General features: G+C 39.6%; 1 protein-coding gene across 1 annotated transcript in view; it reads right to left on the reverse strand.

Annotated features, from left to right (window-relative positions):
• AGPAT4 (1-acylglycerol-3-phosphate O-acyltransferase 4) overlaps positions 1 to 24,979 on the reverse strand; it is a 68,778-nt gene that overhangs the window by 33,247 nt on the left and 10,552 nt on the right. Inside the window, exon 3 of the mRNA XM_058801752.1 lies at positions 21,234 to 21,464. Within this exon, the coding sequence (XP_058657735.1) occupies positions 21,234 to 21,411 (178 nt within the window). The 5' untranslated portion in view covers positions 21,412 to 21,464. The remainder of the gene's footprint in view (positions 1 to 21,233; positions 21,465 to 24,979) is intronic.

Raw genomic sequence — 24,979 nt, forward strand, 5'->3', positions numbered from 1 at the left:
ACTCTCCCACACAAATAAAAGCATAACAAACGGGCAAGCTGTTGACCATTATTTCAAAGAGCAAACAGGGTGAATGGCTGCATGATGAATGACTGCACTGCATACAACACTGGGGAAAGCATTCTAAAAAATGCAAAAATAAGGTTAAAGACTGACAGGTAACACAGTCCAGAGTCTGTGCCTTACAATAACTTACTACCTTTCCAGATTTTCAGACTACACCTATTAGGGGCACTTCCTAAGAATTTTTCATAGAATGAAGTCTACAGGAAACTAAGAAAAGCAAGTCTATATCTTCCCTAAACTACTTATAAGCCCTCTGTGCATCACAGGGAGGGTTAAACCTCTGAATTCACTGCAAAGCTGCCTGAGAGTTTTACTAAATACTTCCAAGTATTCCTTATAGAGGCTATTCTAGTGTTTCACTCTGCTGTCTAACCTGACCGGGCATTTATTTCAGGTCTCTACTTCCTTCTTCTCTGCAGAAGCTGCAAGTAATTTTGAGGAAAACTTGAAGGCAGGAATTCTGCTTGCATTGATTAGGTACATGAAACTAGAACTCAGAGCTGAATATTGCTACATGTCCACAGGAAAAATGTTTAAAATAAATTATTTTTATAAAAAAGCATATATATCTTTCCTGTGAGGGGCAACAGAAACTAGTTCTTGGGGGAAAAAACCCCTGCAGCTGGAAAGTTAAGCAATGCCTCTCTCCCTTCCCCCAGATAAGTGAGGTCATACAGGAAGCCCAGCCAGACCAAGCATCAGCTTTCCAGCTTCAGATTCTCTTCTATGAATGTGTTGCCCCAATGAGGTATAATGGAGTTTTCTGGTTCACTCCAACACAGAGGGCCTGGTCTTCTACCTGTGGGGAAATGTAGGATGCCTGGTGTTCTGTGATTTTGTGGGTTTAAACAGAAGACCAAAATCCAGTCCCCTCTTCCCTTAGCACCACCACATGTCCCACTCCCTACCCCCACCATCTACTGCAGCTGGTGGTGAAACCATTGATATCTCTGGATTTGTTTCTCCCTCCCTTAAAGCTGTCCTGCAGCAAAAGTACTGGCTGATGGTAGGGAAGGGTTATGGGGAATCATGCACACAAATTTAAAAAGAAAAACAACCAAAACTCTTCTCTTGTGTCTTCAGGTCTGGTTTTGCAGATTTTTGCCCCAGTGTCCTTGGAAGACCCTTTAAGCAACTTCCTCGAATAACACTTTAACTAATTGCATGTCTGTGCTTTTAAGGACAGAAATCACCAACAGAGAGGAAGGAAGAAAGGTGACTTTTAATTCCCCACTCGTCACAATGAGTTACTGGATGTGCTTGCAAGGAGAAAGATAAGCACAGCACAGCCCCTTCACATATTCAGGTTCCAAGTTACATACATTAGCTTGCAGGAAATTATTTTAACGTACCTTTCTTCAACAATCACATATTCCAACACAGATAATGTGCTGCATTTGCCACAAATGACTGGGGACAGTATAGCACATGCTGACCAAAGGAATTAGTACAACAAACAGTGAAAGAAAACACGTTGCTTGGCAAGTTCCTATGGCACTGATGTTTGCTCTGTATGGGCACAAAATCAGGCAGTTGCTCTCTTCCGCATGTGGTTTCTTGTTGTCCAAAACACCACTGGCTTTTTCTACTGTGTGCAGAAGCAGCACCACAGAGGAACTGCTTAGCAAAGAACAAATGCTTACAGCTCATTCACTGCAAGCTACTGTGCAAAAGGAACACCAGTCTCATTCCAATGCTTTCTTTTAAACAGTTTCCTATACACGTGTACACACACCCCCAAAAATATTTTTTGATTTTGGCATCCTTGGCCTACTTGTAGGCTTTATTATTTTAAGCCTCCATATCTTTAAGAAATAGTGTCCCTTCCAAGCTATTTGACTAAACCATTCACTGTTAGGAATGGCACATCATGACCAGTGGGTTTATTACAAAGATCTTAACATTCACTTCCTCGTGGGAATTAGTTATCAGCAGAAGGGAGATGACAGCCTTAAAGGAAGTGCTCAAGCTACCAACTCCAGCTAGCAGGTGATCCCAATAAGCTTGTGGGAAGAAGTCACTGACCCTCTTACAGTGACAAGTTATTTGAGAAGAAGAAACAACATGTATCTGTCCTGAGAACACATGCATGTTTTCCATATTGGTGGATTCATACAAGTGACTTCTGCTTCCTCTTAAAGAAAGCCTAATCTATAATACTCTAAAACCAGTCAAAAGATAGCTGGGAAATGATGATTATGAAGCTATTGTTAATGCCACCTCCACGATGCCTGTGTATCTCCAACACACTATTCCACAGACAGTTCTGTCACTGTCTGTTCTGTATCCCTACTCTACCTAAATACCTATGTACCAACTCTCCTTCCTCTGACAGGCTAAATGGGGAAACAGATAAATTAACCTTCAATCAACTGTTCTTAACATGAGTTTAATCTGAATATTGCAATTTCTCTTTTAAACTTGAAGAAGGCTTTCTGCGTGCAAATCCTTTCCAATTTTTCAAGTATGTCACAACTGGTCAAATAAAAACAATACTTTTGACGACAAATCACTTATATGATCCATTTCCCTTAACCCTCTCCCAACTGTCCTCAACCAGACAACATCACCCCAAATAGTAAAGACCAAATATGCCAGAGCCTCCTGTTAACCATGAGGACAGGCAGTGCCTGCTGCAGCACCTCATGATGTCTGTCCAACAGCACTGCTCACGGGTAATTCCCACCAAACTCACAGTCTGTGGAGGAGCCCCACACCAGAGCAGGGGGATGCCTGAGAGGAGGCTGAGACTCCATGGGAGACCCATGGAGAGAGGGGCCCTCCTCCCATGCTAGAGCAGCCTGTCCTTGAAGAACTGTACCCCATGGAAGAGTGACCCAGGCTGCAGCAGTTTTGGGAGGACTGTTGCCCGTGGGATGGACTCACATCGCACCAGTTTGCGGGGAGCTGCTGTTCCTGAGATGGACTCAGGCTGGAGAAGTTCATGGAGAACTGTCTCCTGTGGGAGGGAGCCCTCAGTGCAGCAGGGGAATGACCCCTCTCCCTGACCAGTGGGAGAAACCACGGGTGAGAAACTGACCATAACCCCCATTCCCTGTCTCCTTCTGCCACTGGGGTAGGAGGTAGGTCTGGGAAGGAGGGAAGGGTGGGAGAAAGTGTTTTTAAGGGCTTCTTTTACTTCTCATCATCCTGCTCTGGCTTTGTTAGTAATAAATTCACTTCACATCTCTAAGTTGAGCTGTTTTGCCTGTGATATTATTTAATGAGTGATCTCTCTCTTGCTTCTTACCTCAACTCAGGACCACTTTGTTTAATTTTCTCTCCTCTGTCCAGCTGCAGAGGGGAATGAGTGAGAGGCTTTGGTAGGTGCCTGACACCTGGACAGACTCAACCCATGACACATGCACACCAACAGTACGTTCTTCTAAGGTGGATTGTGAGGATGGAGAAGGAAATCTGAAGAATTATACTTCTGAGTGTTTATGTCACAACTGCTATGTGAGGCCTGCACTACAAAACACATTTTCTGGGTAAGAAATAGCATGAAAATTTCCGCTCTGTCCTTAGCAGAAGGAAGCATCTCAGTGAACAGCAGCTGGTGTCAGGTTCCATGAATATTAGATGATGTTTTTTAATACATTATTCAGTATTTGATGTACATAAACCAGGAAGCCTAGGACATTCATCTGTACAAGCGCAGACAGGGAGAAGAGATGAGTGCTGAGAGAAGAAACTTGTAGGTGAAAAAACTTCAAATAAGGTGTTAATAAGTGTTCTGCAGTGATCAGTAATGCAGCATTTGACAGCCCTTATCTGATTAGTTGGGGCTTGCACAGCAACCACTTTCTAAAGAGATTAACAATTTTCTTATTCTGGCACCCAGACTAACGTAGGACAAAGCAAAACATCACCTGATCCATCACACATCCCTCTCCTGTCAAGCACTCATTAAATATGACCCCACATCATGCCTTACCCCAGGGGTAACTTCTGTGTCCCACTGATGGAAATGCTGAAGCAATGAAGCTTAAATGAACAGTACATACAATGTTACTCCAGTTCTCATTTGTACCGTTAGGGTGGCATGTTGCTGTCTAAATCCCAAACCAGAAGCTTAAATGAAGGCAGGGTGACCTACATTAAGCTTAAGTAAGTACCATCTTTAAATGGTAGAATCAAAAAATCAGATCTAGTAAGTACAAAGTGGTTACAAATCTGGTCTCATAAAATACCAAATAAAAAAGTACTCGCCATCAGGTATTCAAGTTTCTACCATTTCTTTTCAAGCATTTTGTTGATGCCAGAAATGCCAGGAAAAAAAAAAGGACTTCAAATCTACCACTTCTAGGCAATGTTAAGCCATTCACAGAGTACAATAAAAGAAATTCCTATTAATAAACTTTGTGGATGATACAGAGTCAGAATAGAATTTAAGACTCAGATGACCTTAAGAGGTAAGGTAACATAAATGGAATTAGTTTTCATGGGATGCATCGCTGCTTCTTGCCGATGCAATAATCTTGCGGAACTAATAAAAATAGAGCCTCATAATTTGGAAATGACAGAATTATCTGGGAACATTATTTTGCCACTGAACATTTCTGCTCCATTCATATTATGCAGTCCTAAGACTGAAAACAATGGCAAAGGATGTTTGTTCCTGGAGAGAAGGGAATTGGGCATTGCACGACTGAGAGAATCTCTGGGCATGCACACCAGTACCAAACATCCATGCCCAGGAAGGAAACACTGAAACAAAGCAGATGCAGACCAGGTCTATCAGGATCACCCAAAAGCAGAAAAGTTTGGCTCAATAGAGCTTTAAAACAAATGCTAGAAGAGGACTGGGTGGGCTCCCCACAAATATGGTTTATGGATAAGTAAAGTTAACAGTACAGAACAAGAACAATTTAAGCTAAATACCACTAGCTGAAGAACATCCATGTCTAAAGTGACTGAAATTACAGGCATCCAATATTCTGAAGATCGTTGTGATTACTTTGTCAGATAAAAATGCATAGCAGCTTTGTAAATTGAGTAAGAATCATCTTAAAAACACTATATTTTATCACTGCTAGAAATTCAATGGCTCACTAATTCCTTTCTAGTCCTATTCTCTGTAACTAGGAAAGAAAGTGAGATTTTTCCAAACAGACTGCCTTAGAGACCTCTCTCCTCTCTTCCATCAGTGCTTGAGAAACACTGCAGACTCAGAAACACTCTGCTACCCCAGGCTGAAAAGAGTATTCAGTGGACCAAGGGGAAGACAGTATCTTGCAGTAATCAGCAAAGGCTTCTGTTTAAGCAGGGCAGCACCACACAGAAACCTTTCCCAAGGGAGTTCTCTGCTGAAAATCACCTGCCAGGAGGCCTGGACCTCAAAATTTGAGTATCCAAATAAACAAACATGAACCAAGCTAATAGATGTCAGTCTTACCTTGTATTTATTCAACCATGATTGACTTCTTTGACATGAATCCTTAATTATAGAGTGATCAGCATTGTCCACACTTAGGTCTCATGCTTTCATTCAGAACAAAAGCACACACACTCATGTGACTGGGTTTATCTTGCCCTATGCATTAGGGGAGTTATTTGACTCAAGTGAATCATGTTTACCTCACGTATTTAGTTAAAAAGACTTATTCTCACACAATCTTTCTCCTTCTTGCACGTATTCTTGCAACAGCCTTTATGTCTATATATACAAATTTATCCTCCTTAGTTTGAAATGAAAAATGAAAAATTTGGGCTTTAGAAGGAAAGCATTTCAGAACAAGAGAAAAAATCCCATTATTTTGATGCTCTAAATCCCTGCCATCATCACATTTAACCTGCATTTTCAGCTACTGACAAGAACTGACATGAGTTTATCTCTGAGAAAAATGACTGATGATAGAAAAAAACTATAAGCTGCCAAAGCAAGCAATCTTCAGCACAAATAGGAAAAATGAATTAGGAAACTCAACAAAAGGTAAATTAAATCCTAATAAAATCTGCAGTATTTTTAAATAAAACCACTAGTTATCAAGAATTACATTTCATAGAGGTGAAAACACAAAAAGAAGGAACTATGGTGTCTGCAGAACGGCAGAACAGGAAAACCAGGGCTAATGGCTTCCAAGGTTTCTATACTTTTCCAGTAACGTTTAAATCTGGATTTAAACTGGTGCACTCAGGAGAAATATCAACATATTTCCAGATATAATATGCTATTAATGATATTAATAGCAAATTATAATTATATTTGTTATATTAATAGCATTAATATTAAACCAATTAATTTTTAGACTCAAGTCAAGGCGTATAACTTCTACTTAGCCTTCTTCTGCACAAGATATTCTACCTGAATTTCAATAATGGAAGAAAAAATTGACAAAGCTCCTGTATTATATAATCAGAATTAATGATGAATAACCACAGAACCCCTATCACTGAGAACACTGTTCAGAACAAAACCATTATTCATTTTTCACTTGCATTCTATGAATTCCCTCTCTCTGCCTGTAATCTTACAGCATTTCATCACGTGAGGTCTTGAGAGACAAGAACTATGTCCCAGTGCTTATTTTAGCTTCTTAATCCCTATCAGTGACTTTCACAAAATGTTCTTTAAAGGGACAATAAGGTCAGAAACTACAAATCAAACAAATGGCTTTCATGAATTAAAAATAAAGTACTACAGATCAAATATACGTATCAAGTTTCAAGTGGTGATTTTTGTCCTAGGTGCAGCCTGTAACACTTCAAGATGATTGAAAATATCTAAATATATAAATATATGAAAATCCCCATTTTTTCTCACTGAAGAATATAACACACGTGAGAAAGTGCAAATTCTGTTAAGACAAACATATATCCAAAGTAACAACAATATTACACCACACTTAAGGACACTAGAGCTTCTCAATTCACATTTAGTTTGATTGTGCTTGCATTTCTCTTTCCTCAAAGCTTTTACAAAACTAATCCACTGCTGGAACATCACAACCTGCTCAGAGAGCCTGCAGATCATGTGCTCCAGCAGATGAGGATGTAAATGAGCCATTTGCTTCTTTAACCTCTCACTGCTCGAACTGAAAGGGTATCCACAAAAAAAGCATTACCATCTTCCTGCTATGTAGTCCCAGTGGCTCAGTATCATTGCAAAAATTCTGCACAAAGAGGTAATAAGCTTTTTGTTTTTTCATATCTAGTGCAAGCAACAGTGTTGTACTCTTAGAACTATTTGTGTTGAATAATCATCCCAGAAAACAGAGGTTTAGCTTACATGGTCCATTAAAATCTTGCATCATCAATGAGCTCTGAGTTTACCCTCGTCTATTCATTTTGCAGAAGGAGAACCTCTGGAAGTTAGAAAAGTCAGGCTCTGCTTCTCTGGTAACCCAGGCCATTCTCCTATTCAGTGCTTTGCAAATTATGAGGAGTAGCAGCCAGACACATCATTTCAGGCTGGTACAAGAGAAACAGTTTAAAAGGCCCAATGTGACTCGTAGCAGTAGTAAAATAAAGACCTGTCATACAAACTAGTCATGCACATGTCAGGAGTAGAGCAGTATCATAAAATCATATGCATATGCACTACTGATATTTCTGTCAACTTTATCATGAGTATTTCTGTCACCACAGGAAAAAAAAAAAAGAAGGAAACTTTTCAAGATTTAACAAGGGCATACAATATTACACAAAGTATACTAGGTAGCAAAATATTATCCCATTACAGACTGATCAAAACTGTACTGGAATCTCAGGAAAAAAAAAGGCAGCCAATTGCAAGTCCATTATTTCCTTGAATTTAGCTTTATTCCTTTCTGAATTACCTCTACCACCTTCATTGCCTCAGCTTTCTCAAAATGAAAGATATGCAGGATCCATGTGACTCACCCACTTGGATGTAGCATTTACCAGCTTGCAAAACAACAGGGGCTTCCCACCTTTCAGGCCATACACACTACTGATTTACCATGGATCAGAAACTCAGCTTTAACTCATGCAGGCTCACACCTCCTCTTTACTAAGGAAGACCTACAGATTTTTAGAAACAACTCTTCTTGAAGGCCATCCAGACTTCTCACAGGATTTCAGACATGCAAAATTAAGAGAAGCACAGTAACAGCATTGGCTCTATCAGACCTATTGAGTGCAGACAGCACCTTTTAGGCTGCCAGGTGGCACTGTGCCAGAAGTCTTTGTGGTTCTGTGCAGGCCATTTGGGATCTCCTCTAAAGTCCTGCCTAAAAAGCTGGAAAGAAGAAAGCCAAAGCAAATAAACACTATTTAGTATTGGAGTTTACTGAGCTGTATTTGAAGGCTTAGACAAGAACCTCCTCTGGTATCAATACTGCTGATTAATGTCTTTGCAACATCTTGCACCACAGTAGAACTAAGAAAAAGGAACAGGAAGAGCCTTGAGGTCCTGTCTAATTAGGGGCTTGAAAATGGTGTAATTTCTACCAGTTCAAATCTTTCTCCAAGTGGAATTGCCAAGTAATGCAATTGTAGTGAAAGAAACATCAGCTTGTTCAGCTGAAGGACAGAAATCACTCATGTACTAGGCTGCTGTGAGCAACACTCCTTTCAGCTTTTTTCTGGCTGCCAAGGGTGTGACTGAGAAGCTTGTGAGCCAAGCTTCTAGCTTCAGCTACATGTCATGCACAGGTTTTTCCAACAGCTTGCCTCTGTGGGACAAAGCTTGCATGGAGGATTCCACAAGGAAAAACTCAACCCAGTCTTCCAAATCTAGATGTTCCAGCATATCAGATCACTCCCTGACATAATAAAGCAGTGGGCAAGTGAGCAGATTTCAAGGTTCAACATGGAAGACTGATTTATAAACTTTATGCAAGAGATACATACTCTTGAAGAGAAAGAGTAGAGCTTCTTCTACTCTGATGAGGATCCAGCATCAAATGTGAAGAGCAAGCCTCTCTCTACTCTTAGTGAAGAAAAAACCAGCTGAACAGCAAAGAAAAAATAAATCTAAAAGTGGATTCAAAATGGTGTTTTAAAATACGCTTCATTTTTGCAAATCAGAATTGGCCATTTATCGAAAAGCCGACCCAACAAGGAATGTGGACAGGAAGGAGCATTTCACCTACCATTACCACTCCTGGGAGAGGGGACAGAGGGAGCCCCAGGCTGGCCAGAGCCCACTGCTCACCCCTCAGATGCAGAGAGCTAAGGCAGGGTATGCAGTGCACAGAACCAGCCTTCAGGTAAGCACACAAGGCAGTGTTCTTTTACAGAGCACAGGGCACACACAGGTTGCTGAAAGAGGAGCTCACAGGTAATTGCTCAAGGAATGCACTACACAGAGGCAGCCTGTGACTAGAAGGGTATGCTAAAGGAACACTTCATAAAGCGTGTCATTCTGAATATTAAAGTACAAACAAAGCTTTCACTTCAAAGTGGTAACAAATCACCTCTGCCCAACACTTACTAATTTGTCAACATAACTTCAAGATAAAAATCACAGATAAGGAGAGAGACCAAATATATTGCACTGTTAAAAACCAAACCAAATCAAACCAAACCAATGACTGATGGTGCACAGATTTTTTTTCCCCTCCACTTTTCTTTATTTCCCTCAAACACACACTGACATTTACTTAATATGGCCAGATTTTCAACTGGCATAAAAATAATCTTTGTCTCTGGTCTAGTTACTGTTAATACCATGCTGAGTTACACAAAATAAGGATTAGACTCATCACACCTACTAGAAAGCTAAAGTTTATCTGTGCTTTGATCTTCCTAGCAATTTCATCTCAGTGCTTGTTTAGTGGTAGAATTAAAACCTGCATATATATGTGCATAAAGTGGCTAATGTACTAAGTGAAAAATATGCTGCTTTATTAAAACATTATGACTGTATTACACAATGATAGTTCTGGTGCTTGCTGTGTCTCAGCTCCATGACCAAGATCCATTTGATTTTCTTATAAAATTAACACAACAGAACACTATTGATAAAAAGGGGATTCACCCTTTTTGATGGGCAGTCATCAGTGGCTTCTCACATGAAATGCACAAAAGAAAATAAACTACAAACAGTTTAATATGGCCAAGCCAGCATTCCTGTAATGCAGCCAAACTGAAATTGTTTTGGGAATCAAGATCAGAATCAGATTTAATGCAAGATGTTAAATGCACAAGTCCTCATGGTATACAGAAAGCCAGAGTGGGCTTTCCTCATAGGTGCCATGATAGGAACCAAAAACTTGTGGTTAAAACATGTAAATTAAGGCATGTCTCCAGTATCTGACCCAGCATTTGATCTGGGCACAAGCCTTCACAGGACCCTTCCAGTTACTGCATGTGTTTGGCGCACCACCTCACTTCTGAACTTCAATCCAGTTCCCATTCCCATACTGCCTTCCCTCTCAAAACACATAAACATAATCCAAGTTTAATCAAATAGATTCTCCTTCTAACCTAACATACATGAAATGTAAAATCTAGTATTTCTTCAGGTGAGCAAGAAATTTTAAGTCAGCATATGCATTCTTGAAAAAACTTCCAAGTGATCCTTCTTTCTCTAGTGCAGTTCTGAGCTAGGAGTGGAGAAACAAGTTTTGTTCATTAGCCACTGTTCATTTTAGCTATCACCATGCTTCAAGTTATAAAGCAACCATCCCTTCAGAAGAAAACAAAAAATAGCTGCATACTTCAAACATTTAATTTCACAGCTTTTGTCTGTCTTTTATTCTGACACAATCTGCCTACAAAACAGCTTCTTCTCTCCAAGTTACACAGAGTGTGGAACAAAGCCAGCCTCACAAGCACAATGGGTTTAACACACATACAGATCTGCAATAGTCAGTGTTTTGAAATGCTCTTTTCAAACCCTTTGGGAAAATTAATTATTTAACAGCCACGTGTCAGAGATATTTGTCTCACATCTGAAGGCTCCTCTTATCCTTCTTCCCCAAGGAATTTAGCAGTACTCCCACTTTTCAACAAACCAGCAGCTCCTGGCTTGGTAACAGGCCCAGTCAGCACAGATAACAATCAGCCAGGCATTTCCTCCTGCTGCTCTATCCAACCTGGACAGCCCATAAAGGTCAGCACAAAGCTCCTTGTTGAAGGGCTAAGGAAGCAGTGAAGGGAGCAGTAGGAATGCCCCTCCAAACATAATACCAGTCATCAGCAATGGTGCCCTCCCAGACAGACAAGCTAGTCTCAGAGGTTACTGCTACTAGCATTTATTTTTCATCTCAAGGAAAGACATCCTACAGAAGTACCCACCTGCAACAGGCACTGCTCATATATGGAAGCAGACAATCTTCCTCCTCCTTTTTTAAGTGTTCCTTGCTTAAAAATGCAATCATGATTACAGGAGTTTTATCCAGCATGAAAATGACACAAGTTGGAAATAAAGGAGAGACTCCAGCATCCTAGCTCTATATGCAGGTCAAAGACAGCATTATCATTGCCACACTATTTAGGATAAAGTACTCAACATTATTTTCCACTTTCTAATACTGTTCACTGGAACCACCTTTGAAAAATAGTCCTGAAGATTCCTATGGCACTCCAATTTCCTATGCAACACAGGAGAAACTCAGCATACCATTGCTCTTAAAAGAGGTCCACTTCCCATCCCCACCTTTCCAATACAGAAAAAGAACTTTTCAAGGACTTATTTACCTGGCACATACACTGAGAAACAGCATAGGACAGCTCTTTCCCAAAAATATTAAGTACCTAAATACAACAGTGTAACCCATGCAGCTTGGGCTGCTTCTGGGACACTGTTTGCTGTTCTGCTCACCCGCACTTGCAAAATTATCTGTTTCTCAACCATCATTTGATTTCCACATGAAGAAATCTATAGCATCTCAAAGATTCATGGATATGCCATTCAAGTTTTTTGAATTCTCACCTGACAACTGCAGGTACCAAAAAGAAGCTACAAGCTATCACTGTGCAACCAGAGAAATTTAAATCACCTTTCAAGAAACCCTGAATTTTAAGCATAAATTAATGAAGAGCCTGTGAAGACATAGGACAGACAAGCTTCATGGTAACTTTTAATCCAAGCAGAAATTTTCTGAACTCTTTGTATTCAAAAAAAATTATGAAAATATACTGTATTACTAAAAGGAAAATGCACTATGGTCTCAATTTTAAACTAGATAATTTAAGTACATAAACATAAAGAGGTATGTCAGCTATTTTGCCTGTATCCCCCTCCTTTCATGAGCACTAAAGAAAATATATGCTCAAATAATAAAGTTATAATTGATATATTGTGGTGGGTAAAAATATAACCCAATCCATACAATGCAAGCATTTTTCTGAATACTGCAAGCTTAACATCTCTTTCTCTATTTTTTGTCTTTGTACAAAGAATAGCAAAAGTCTGTCATATAGGCCTTAGAAATAAATTATATGAGTTTGGAGGAAGTAACAGATTCCTTAGTTTTCTATAGTTAGATTTCCAGTTTAGAGTCCTCAGCAAACTGCAGAGGATTAGCACATTGCACATCTTTAGAAGAGATACTCTACTGGCAAAGGGAAATACCAGGAAAATGTCAGAGAATGGTATGAGACTCCTAGGAAACAGGAGAAAATCCACAAGGACAGGAGTAGCTCCTTCACAGCAGCAAGGCTGACCAAAGCCTCCCAGCTGCAGTTTTCAAAAAAACAAGGGTAAGCTTCTTTAGAAGTGCAATCAAGAAACTGAGTTGGTACAATCGCTATTTACATTTCCTTACCTAACACAGGCAAATGCATTCATTCATTCATCAAAATCTTTCATTAGCAGTACATATTGATCTGGGGGTCATTTAAACAGGGTCATATAAGTACAGCATAAGAGCAGTAAAAAATTTAAGTACAACGAAAAATCTCTCATGTATTAGGAGATTTATGGAAAGAAAACTTTACTCTCAAAGAAAGCCCACACCTGGAGATGCAATATACAGGAGATTCAATTTAGAAACACAGCTAAGTGAACTTAGAATCATGAGAGAAAAGAAATGTTAGTTATTGACACTAGAGCAATTTGCTTGAGTAAAGAAAAAGCACACAGAAGTAATGTACTAATAAAAGTGTGGTAACTGAAGAGCAAAACAATCTGTACACAAACAACTGCATTGTAATCTCTTTCTGCTTCCACATTTTGTTTCAAATTATATTTTGGCAAGGAACAAAGTAGGTCTGGAAAACAGATAACTCTCTTTCTGAAATCAAGCAGATGAAAACAATTTTTTGCACACATTTTTATTTGGCTTCTTACTCAAAGTTAAAGGATTCCTCCTTCTGAATATGGTGTTGGATGAAACATGTTTAAGCATATACTACTCCAAGATGGGTGTATAGGAAATTCAGCAACAGTCTCAGAAGTGAGAAAACAACACAATCCTTAAGTAAGAAGCCTTAATCTGAAGGTTGCAAGCAAGTTGCAGGAAACAAACACCTAGCCACAGAGAGTACCAAGCATGTGCACTCAGAAGCTCCTTCATCTCAAGTGTCACACTGAAACACCTCAAGTATCTGCTGAAAGGACATACTGGTTCCTACTGGCTTGGAAATCCTCCTGCAAAAATGTAGTCAGATACCAGATACTTTCACTGGCCCAGTTGCAGCAATTCTTGTTACAGGACGAGCCTGAAAACCTATGCCATGAAAACTTGCTGGTATGTGACTGATTTGGATGAGGAAGAATCACTTGGACATACACTTCCAGGGGTGCACATTGCCCAAAAGGGAGTGGGAGGGGGTAGAGGATGTAGCAAACCAACAGTAAATGAGACAAGACAATGCACCTCACGTGGACATTCCAGCAGCAGATCCCTTCCCTGACTGAACACATGAGAATTCAGAGTTCCCACAGCAGTCCCTCCTGTGGAGGTACTGCGCTTTCCTGGAGAGGGCTGGATTACTGCTAGTTTCTACTTGCTTGTAACTGCTGATGACTGAGCTACTCTCTGCTTCTTTGCATGTTTCCACATCATCAAGGGACTATCCTTCAGTTTCAGTATCATTTCAGCAATAAAATAAGGCCTATAGCTTAAATGGGGTTTCTACAAATATGAAATGATCTTTTGATTGTGATATTCATCCTTAATGAATAAAAAACTGTAGCACCAGAATGTCTTCAGATTCTGTGCTACCATAGATCATTAGATATCATGTTCCTGAGTTATGCTGTATCAGATAGAAATACTTTTGTGTAAACACTTCAAAATTTACCCCAGTTCAGGAATCTATGAAGCTTGCTGGCCAGATCTAATGTTTAACAAAATGTGCTATAATTTTTGTTATTTGTGATGCTAGACACCAAACAGAATGCAGTTCACCTACTGCTTCCCTGCCATCTCTCCTTCCAGGCTGCAGACTATCAGCATCACACTTCTTCAGGAATCTGATGCAAAAAAAAGGAAAATGAAGACAAGTGACCTCTACAAAGGCTCCAGCAATAACAAAATAGTATCAGTGACAGTGAAGATGCCTTTTTCATTAAAGATCAGACTAAATGCCTCTCTAGCTTTTCACTAGTCTTGTGAAAAGCTAGAGAGGCATTTCACATTCATTTTCACAGAAAGCAGTCCCTTTCTCCTGAACTGAGAGCTGAGCAAAACAGATCACATCCCTTGTAGGCTGAACTAGGAACTCTGGTAAAGGCCATGCACAGACGTCATTCAAACACACCTTCACCATGCTCACACAGCATGCCTGCAATCAGCACACAGCCTTGTGTGATCTATTCAAGCTCACTGACAAAACTTGAACGCCTACGAAAACTGAGTAACAACACCTGCAAGGGGCACAAAATGAGAAGGACTGAAATGTTATTAGTTCATACAGCAAGTTAATGACAGTAGGGAAAATATGGAGGCATATGCTAGGCACTGTAGAGGACTTACTCATAGGAATTTTACTCATAGCAATTAATGCAATTCCACAAACACAATCTGGAAAAAAAGTCCAAGCTGTGATGGATGCAGCAAACACATACACACACACACACACACACATTACACATTTCATCTTACTCTACCAGCAAAAGAATGGAGAATCTGGTGCAGTGATTGCTCCTTCTGTCTTTCCAAATTAAAGCAGAGAAAGTCAAGGTTTGGTCTCAATGGAGAATTGTTCAGAAAACTAGAAGCACTGTCATAAGTACAAAACAGGTATATAAGGGTATTAGAAAATGGGCTGAAGGAAGACATTAATGAATTAGAGTAGATGACACTTCAGGGTAGATGATTTCCACTAAAGTTTATTTTTTCTAGCATTTATCTACATTAAAATTAACATGGGCATTTTCTTAGTACACTCTATTTCCACAGTTATTGCCACAGCTTGGCTTGAGAGAAAAGAGAAGGCTAAGGAGATGGTCTACTTTTCTAACAGTTCAAATCAACATCTTCCCTTTGCAAGACTATAAAATCTGGCCTCCAATTTTGCCCCACTAGTTGTTGTAAACTTTCCATAACCTTCACCAGTGGCTTTGTATGGATGTGGAGTGTGGAACTAAGATAACAAAGGCTTGTGTAGACAAATAGCTCTTGAGAAAAATACATTTTGCACAGATTACTCAAAACATTTCAGAGAGGCTAAGAAAGCAGTCCTAAGTGTCCTATGAAAACTCTTCACTATATCAACATTGACAAGCATAACTCAGGTTGCTTTATAAATAAAATACTATAGGACTGTGTCAAGGGCACTGTGCCATACTTTGACAATAGCAGGCTGCTTCCTCTGCAGCATAAGATGGTTGTAAACAGAAGTGAAGGAACAAGAAAGCCCTACTTCTCCGGGTTGCTCTTGCTTCCCAGCCCTTCCCAACTACTTAACTGCACCAGAGGCAAGAATTCTCCCCCCCTGCCTCAGCACTATCTCCATACAAACAAGTAAAATAGCTGAGGGCTCCTCTAAACTCCAAGAAACAATTAGCATGGCCCTAATACTACCAGAAAGCCCTGTTCAGATATTCAGTCCTCACACTGCAAAACCTATAGTTGTACACAGAAGGAACTAGCTTTACTGTGTTGTAACAGTCAGATAAGATGATGAAACTTGAAGTAGTTCTCAATTTCCTCTGGTTCTGTTTCTAGGAAGCTCAGTTATAAGAAGAACCAGTTTCCATCTTGTTTTTGCTGCAGTCAATGAACAGGCTTCAGGGTGCCCCTTTCAGTGCAAACAAGGGCCTTCTGCCCAGCAGGATCTACAAACTGCAGCCCACATGGTGTAACTTTACCCAGAGGTGTAATAGCACCCCTTTCATGGCATAACAATAGGTATTAGTACTACTGTAATTTATTTATGAAGGCAGATTAGAAGCTAATCTGGTTGCTTTTAAGGCCCTTGTGCACATGTCCACATGACCATGTCATTACTGCCAGGTGTTCTGTTTATGCAACCTTCACCTGGTGCACAGTCAGCAGGAGGCCACTTTGCCACTCACCCTGGAGGCACAGAAGCTCATTTCCCCCAGTACAGTGGCAGCAAGAGGACAAGATAACAACACTGCTCTACTCACAGGCAAATACCTCCACTCAGCACCTCTAAAGAAGCCATGTACCCTGTACGTGTATGTCCCACTCTCACGGTCTAAGCACGTGTCCTGAACAGTCCACAGGATTCCAGCATACTCTTGTGCTTGGCCTGGGGCTGCACTTCAACAGCCAAGCAAGCACAAACTGATTTGGGAAGTACAAACCACCTTCCCACTGCCCAGCATGCTGTGCAGCCATGTGCACATATGGCATGAATCCCAAGAGTACCTGTTCCCTCGATGTGTTTGGCCTACTGTACAAGCTACTGCAGAAAAGCTGTGTGCACCCCTTGTGGTGGTTTGCTATGACATGGAGGGAGGAGTAAGGTGTACTCCCAGCACTTCCAATTCAGGCACAAACAGCATCTATGAGAACTGTGATGTATTCCACACTAAGTGCTTCCTACCTTGGTTCCTATCTTTTAGAAGAAGAAACTGAGAACATAATGTTCCTAAATTAAAAAATAAAACCCAAGATTGATTGCTTGCCCAACCTTTGCTCTTATGCCAACTTCCAAGCACACTTATGTTTGAAATTTTTATTGTTATCACCATATTGAGGTTTGCAGTGCTCAATTTCCTTAATAGGGTGCACTCTGTTGGTTTCAGTATGAGGGAGTTTATCCAGGTTGTCATTTTACCAAAGGGAGAGTGGATTAACAGGCAGTTGAACCTATCCATGAATATATACTTGAAGCCAGAAAATATTTTCTACAATTTAGAAGCCCTAAGATATTGGTGTCCTGTTTTTATTTTGGGAGGGTTATTAGGTTCTTGTGTGTGTGGTTTCTTTTGCTCTTTGTTTCGAGATTTTTTGGTTTGTTTATTTAAACATGAAAGAGGGTGCATAACCCTTACCAATCTTTTGGCACATTTCAAGACCAACACAGACAAAAGTTTGTTCTTTTGAAGCTGGATGTCCACTCTTTGCAACAACACTCTTCAGTAAAGATCAAGACATACAGAGGACATAGCACTAGAACTAACCATTATTCTGTATGTATTTGTCAAATGGGATAACAGGATCAAACAGGACGAGTTTACTCATAGTAAAGTATGAGAAGTATCTTGGAGATCTAAAAGCAACCCAAACTGCAATATGGAGAATGGATAACACACCCTTTGGAGAGCATCCCAATGCTATTACATATTGGAGCAGGTCAGTAGAGAAGCTAAGCTCACCCTGTGGACTCGCAACTGGTTACAAGAATGGCAATAACTTCTCATCACCAGTTGCTGAAGGCAACTTGGTATATGCCATTACACCTGCCCTGCTTCATTAAAAGCGAGTTGCTGCTCTAGTTAAACCTCCTGTCAATTCAAATTGGAAACAAGGTATTTAGCTCTTTAGCTTGCATTGATGAGAAGTTTGATGTCTGTGGCTTTAGCCTTCTGGGCTGTCAGCAGTTACGGGGAGAAGCTGTAGTGCAGGTGCCAAACTCATGGCAGAGAAGCAGCAGCCTGCACAGCTACCTGTGCTCAACTACCACACCACAGCTACTCCATGCAGCCAGCTCACGGCATGAGCCTGCTGAAGGGCCTGGGGCTCAAGGCTTATGAGGACCAACTGAGGGAGCAAAGGATAATCAGGGGAGACTTTATCATTCCCGACAGCTACCTGAAAGGAGGTTGTAGTAAAGTGGGGGTCAGCCTCTTTTTCCAAGTAAAAAGTGATAGGACAAGTGGAAATGGATTCAAACTGCACCCAGAAAGGTTTAGATTGTATATTTGGGAAACATTCTTCATGGAAAGGCTTGTCAAGCACTGAAACAGGCTGCCCAGGATTTGAATCATCATCTTTGGAGATATTTATAAGATGTGTAGATGTGGCTCTTAGGGACATGGTTTAGAGGTGGCTTTGGCAGCGCTGAGCTGACAGCTGGACTCAATCATAAGGGTCTTTTCCAATCTTGATGATTCCATGATTCCATGGATACTTTAACTCAAGCTAGTCTGGTTTGATCCACGTGAACAGAGAAGCACCCCAACTCAAGCTGTACTACTCAACTGAGGATAAGTCATTAATCACAAGAGAACTTCAGCTTCCCATATGCATCATGATAGCAGACAGTGCATGAGGGGAAGTGAGAATATTACATTCTTTTATTAGAAAGGAGGTAGGAAAAAAAAAGGTGTAAGAAAATACCACTACTTGAAATACAAAAACCTCCAACTTGCCCAAAGAGCACAGCATCAAAGACAAAATAACTCTCCAATTTCATGGAGCCATTTATCTCTACCTTTGACATCAAATGGAAAACAACTGAACTTTGCGGATCTAAGGACAACTGCTGCTTTCATTTCATTTTTCAATTAAACCATGCCTGCTCTATTTCATTCTTTGGTTGACTTGGTGACTCAGGCCAGGCTGCATCAGGCTCTCAAGGCAACATGATTCTTGCCACCACCACAAAAACACACACCTTTATATTCTCCAATGATGAACCTCATTGTCTCCAACAGTAAGCTGTTTCCATAACTTTCATCAGGCCCATACAGATCTCACTTATTAGTCACCAAATCAGTGGCCCCCAAAAACACATCCATTTTGATTAATTGGTCTTTAGTTCTTTGAAATAGTTTTTCAAATTAACCATCATTTTCCCCTTTCCAAATATCACTCAGATAAAGATGACTCATCAAATGCTAGCTTGCTCTGTTGTAAAGCTAAAATAAATAGCTTTAACCTAGACATACTTTGTTCTCAGCATGACTGGGCAAAAACCTGACAACACAATCTATTCCAGTGGCATCAACACTGAAGATGAGATCAACAACCCTGAGTACAAAGCCATCTGCCCCACCAAGGACAAGCATTCAAGATTACTCCCTCTTCCATACTGTCCATTTCCCAGATCAGACTAGATTGAGATAAACTGAAGGGTTCAGCCTGAAGACTGTAGAATAGCTGCTCTCTTTACACTAAGTAGCCAAAAGCAAGAATGGGCCAGAAGACAATGCATGAAAAATAATAATATATACCTATATACAGCTGTACAGTATCTTCTACATGCCATGGCTTCAAACATACACTGTGCTGCCAGGCAAAAGGTAAGAACCTGGCCAGATTCAATACCAGTCTCTGCACATGCAAATGAATAGCACTTGCAAACTCAATACTTCAGGGACATACACACAGCAACAAAGAAATTTTTCAGAAAGAACATCTCTCCATTACAGAAGTAATAAAACAGCATCCCAAATTTATTTGGGACTATACACTCTGACGCACTTGAAATTTAAGTCAGAAGCATGTTTCAAAAATACGCTTTGAATTGTTACTCATCAGAGTCACTGGTGAAAGATAAATAATGCCTAGTGGCCCCCAAACTGAGGCATGTGACAAATTTCTACCTCACAGTTGATTTTGAATACTAACAACATTTAGTAGCAGAAAAGGTTACTTGAAAGAAACCATTTTGCTGCATTTCTACAGCACAATTGTTAAATGCTGTACCGGAGGGTTGTTTCCCACAGCACAAAAACATCCATAAGTCACTTAGCATTGACAGTGACATCACACTTGAATAATCTTTAGGGAGCAACAAAGGCATGCATTTTTCAACAGTGTTCTTCTAAGAAAGTACTTTTGAGGTTCAGATAGGCCCAGGGAAATCTCTCTGGAAGCTGGACACATTTAACAGCACATTCCTAAATACTGAATGCGCGTACATTAGCATTTCTATAACAGTTTCTGTGAAGAATTCTCTCTGCTGTACATTAATGCAGTTATGTGGAAGTCAGAAGGAGCAATACAAAATTGCTGAAACTGCAGTTGCAGCTCTTTAAAGGCAAATATATAAGCAAACTGATTTTAACAAGAAAACTGCAAATGCTCTGATAATTCACTGTTGTCAGGTAAGATTCCACTACACTCCCTCTAACAGAGAACAAACAAATGGGTACAGCTGTCACTCATTGCACTGGAATTACCTGTTTCATCAAGTGCCAGTAAACAGTCACATCTCAGCAGTCAAAGGTCTGCTCCTCCTACAACATCCTGAGCTCATGCTCCCACCTCTCCCAGAAAAATCAATATCATTTCAATCCCTGCTTCTTTCAAATGATTACAGGCTACCTGCTGTACTCTGCATTATAACTCCATGCACATACTAAATACTTACAGATGCAGCTGAATATCTGAAATCCTATTCAAAGAAAAAACAGTTTATAACTGGCCTAAGAAAAAAAACACATGAAATCAAACATTTTTCCTTTTTTTTTTCCTGTTATTTCCCAGTCCTGAAGAGGATTTGCACAGGAAACATTTAAACCAAGATCATAAACAAAATTATGGGTGATAAAAAGATTGAAAACATTATTGGAAGTGACTGGTTCACACTGTAAGCCTGCAGATAATAGCTGAACTTGCTGAGATGCATTACTAGGTCAATATTTCTCATTTGGTTTAAGGAAACATGATGGATAGCCAAATGAGAGGCAATCTTACTTCAACATACTGAGTCAAGGAAGCATCCCACTATAAAAGAGCAAAACATTTCAGCACTAGAAGACATTTCAACAAGTCATACATCTCTTCATACAAGTGCAGGTGCTGTAGGAAGCAGACATGACCTTTATACAGGCTTTGAAATTCAGAAATTTTCTACCAATTCCCTCAAGGCAAAATATGAAAATACTTAAACAAAAAAAAAAAAAAAAAAAAAAAAAAAAAAAGAAAAAGAAAAAAACATCTTACGGCTTGAAATGCAGTAAGCCAGCCTGCAGTTGATCTTCCTGAACAGTTGCTTGTTGATTGGCCAAAGTATAAGTGTAAAGAGTTGAATGAAGTTAATGATGAGTCCTGACACTATAAATATGTAGCAGATCAGAAGGTGGCAAATGAATTGCGACTTCAGAAAGCCAACGATGTCCATGATTTGCTGAGAAAGCAAGAGGATACCTTCAGACACAAAATTCAGAAGACAACCTGCAAAACCAAACAGTATCAGCAGTTAGAGTGCATTTATCTCTATAGACAGACTTAAAACAAACTTCACGCTTACACTTAAAGTTAAGTCTATTGTAGGAAAAGCCTGATGCCAGTATTTGCAAAAGTTACAACATAAAGAGAATACTGTATTTGTGAACCAATTTACATTTGGCTTTGGAAACAAATCATTAAATTTCAATCTTAACTCTGCAAAACCTGTGAACATATGACTCCACTCCATGGACTACAATACTCTTCTATAAGGTTTTCATTGATAAAATATGAGCAAATATTTTGGTTTGAACTACATGACAGTTTTGATATGAACTTGTATTTTTATTTGAATTGTTTGTACTTCATGAGACATACACTGTCACCTCTGTAATCTTCAAGAACAGCTCCAAAGTAAATGCAAGCTTTAGAGCTTGGTTAGGAGATGTGCTTTTCTCTACAGGCCATGGTCCCCAAACAAGAGGCAGCAGCCCCTTAATTCTAGCTTTATTGTCTTCTTCCCCTCTCATACTCAAGTTACAGTTGATTTTGGCAAGAGAATAAAAGCTTGGCTATGCACAATACATGCAATTTGTTCAATAATTCCTTGACACTGATTCTTTCAGTTATAATCCATAAACCCAGAAATGAAACATCAACAACAGTACTAACCCGTGACCCAGAAGTGTTTCCAGAAAGGAATCCATTCTCATGTTACTTATGATATGTTTGTATAATTTTGGAAAGGTCCAGTCCAACCTTAGCAATTGAGCATTCAGAGGAAATGTCCTCTGCAAAGTATTCTGACCTATCAAATATTGCACTGACCTACCCCCACCATCACTAGAATGAACACACATCTCTCAGTAAACACAACCCCCAGTAGTCTGAATACAGTCAGACAGGAGGTGCTTCTGCCATCCTGTTCCACTCCTCCACTGCTTCCCCCTCTGAGGCATGGAAGAGTTTTCCCAGGGAGGAAGCCCTGAGACAGTATTTCTGAATGTGCCAGTCACATGCAATAACAAAACAGCAAATGTCAGCAGCCTAGGGAATTAACTGATGAAAAAAATCTTTATGCCTATCCTTTTAGTTTATATGAGACCCCATTATGTGAGGCACTGAGTCTAGATCAGTGACCTGAAACGTTTCTGATACTGCCCTTTGCTGAGTCTGCTTGCCACATCAAAGAGCACACACAAGAATTGTTGGAGATCCTTCGGAAGTTATTTAGCCAGATTTTCAACCACAATGAAGATGAGGAAAAATTTAAGAAAGACAATCTGTATTGTTGCATAATTTATATACAGAGTTTATGGCAGTCCCAAGCCTATTATTAGCAGACAAAATGTGCCCTTCTGTTCCCTTTATCTTGCTGTACTATTCAGTACCACAGCTGACACCAGCTGTAGCTCAGAATGGTAGAACAGGCCTCTATTCATTGTAGTAACCACTGTCATGATGCTCGCAAAAAGCTTCTCCAGCTTTAACAAACCCTCCTATTAAAGCTATGATTCTTAGGGTGGCAGACAATTTACTAGCTTGGGCTTTGACCAAAGGCTTTGTTTTTGAAAGCTAAGCAGAATGAGAAATGTTGTCTAGTAGGAACCACTGCTGTGTTTCTTCTCCAATCCGTCCAATGAACACTCAGAAGACAAAGCCAAACAATTAAAAAGAAAAAGGCAGCAACTTTCTTTAAAACAGTCAGAACAGAAGCAACCAGCTACCTGCAAGTGGATGGTTTCAAAGACTCTACAGTGTCCAAAACCCTGATGACTGGGTTTATCCTACTGTCCTTGGCTAAAAATGATCAGAAAGTTTTTTTTTGTGCTGCTCTGGCTGTTTAATTCTATCCCACACAATCACACTAAGGTAATTCCCACAGATCAGTAAGCCATGGGTTAAAGCATAAAAACAGCAGCCACAAATAAAGACCAGAGCACTGCTTACTTAGTGAAGACCTGAAAACTCACTATTTGATATAATCAACATAAATCTACCTTAGAAAGCAGATGACAGATAGACTTAGTAGCAAAAATAATTAGTCTTTTTGTCCACCAATTAATCCAGCAATTTTTTTGTTACCTTTTTTAATAACAGATGCCAAACTTTATTAAAATGTTACATTTATGTGAATCATTCACTTCCTGCTGTGTCTTTAAAATAAAACTTCACAGAAATAAAATAAATATGAGATAACCCTGATAAAACATAATTATTGCATTACAATTTTGTTAAGCCACAATGGAATGTCTGAAAGTAATTAATTCCTCACTTTGCTACTTCAGCCATCAAATTTCAATTCGGTGAAGCTTCAGAGAGCTGTTTTAAGGCAAACTAAATCTACTTAAGCAGTACCATCCAAAGGCAGCTAACCTAACTTGCTTGCAAAAAGAACAAAAAATGAGAGACATTGATTAAATTACTTTTTTTTCCAAAAAGTGGAACTACACAGAGAAATTTTCTCTTTTGACTACCTATAAAATATGCAACCTAAACATTGTATATGGAATGGTAGCTAAGTTTCCGTTTCTCAGACATAAACTCGTAAGATTTTTTTTTTCTGTTTTCACTACCCAAACTCCAAGAATGCAATTTATTCTTGGTACAAGTAACAAAAAAATCAGTTCTGATCTTATGAATGAAGTCTAGAAACATGCATTTAAGAGTCCACAGGAATACCTTACACTTTGTTTAATAGTCCTCCTGGGTAACATCAACATAACACCAGTTTAAGTGATAAAAGAGTCAGGTCTTTAATTCTTAATCCATGATGCTGGTTTAATAAATTAGTGATTTCCTTATAGACAATGACTGAAAATTACAGCAATCTTTTAAAAACAAAAGGGCCAATCAATGCATTTTCTCAGAAGCTATTAAGATCAGAATGCTGCCAAGAAGCTCTCTTCTATCAAACACCCCTTTAAGTTAATTAGGAGAAAATGGCTAGCTAGAGCATCTAACCCAGACAGAGACATTCTTTATAACACTTTTCCTTTGGACACAGAACAGAAGACTCAAACCTCAAATGTCTGTTTAGGGACCAAGTCAGCAAGCATCTATTCATGTGACTAAGAGGTCACATGTTCAGGTTTAAAAGCAAATTACATGACTATTCATTTTAACTCTTTTCCCTCCAATTCCCCATCTTCAGCAAGATCCACTGTGTCTTCTACTTCAACTACTCTCAGCATTTCCTTCTGCTTAGACTAAATGACCAGGAGGTCACAGAAGTGATATGCCTAGTGAAGAACTCTATGCCAGCAGAGGCTGCTGCCAATGAACAGCTCCATTTCATACTTCCAAGGCAGTAAGTGTTTTGAGACTACAACTAGAGATTTCACAAAAAACTCACAACTGTTTGCACTTTTAGAGAAAGCACACAAATGAAGCAAAGAAGTGCCACCCACTGTTTCCAAAGTTCATGTAGTATATAGAGTTAATGGAATGTGGAAAGCAATATGGTATCTATCTGACAGCATGTAGATTGAGCTGGTATCACCCACTTACAAAGAAACGCA

The sequence above is a fragment of the Ammospiza caudacuta genome, chromosome 3, assembly GCF_027887145.1.
Source record: "Ammospiza caudacuta isolate bAmmCau1 chromosome 3, bAmmCau1.pri, whole genome shotgun sequence".
Taxonomy (NCBI): Eukaryota; Metazoa; Chordata; class Aves; order Passeriformes; family Passerellidae; genus Ammospiza; species Ammospiza caudacuta.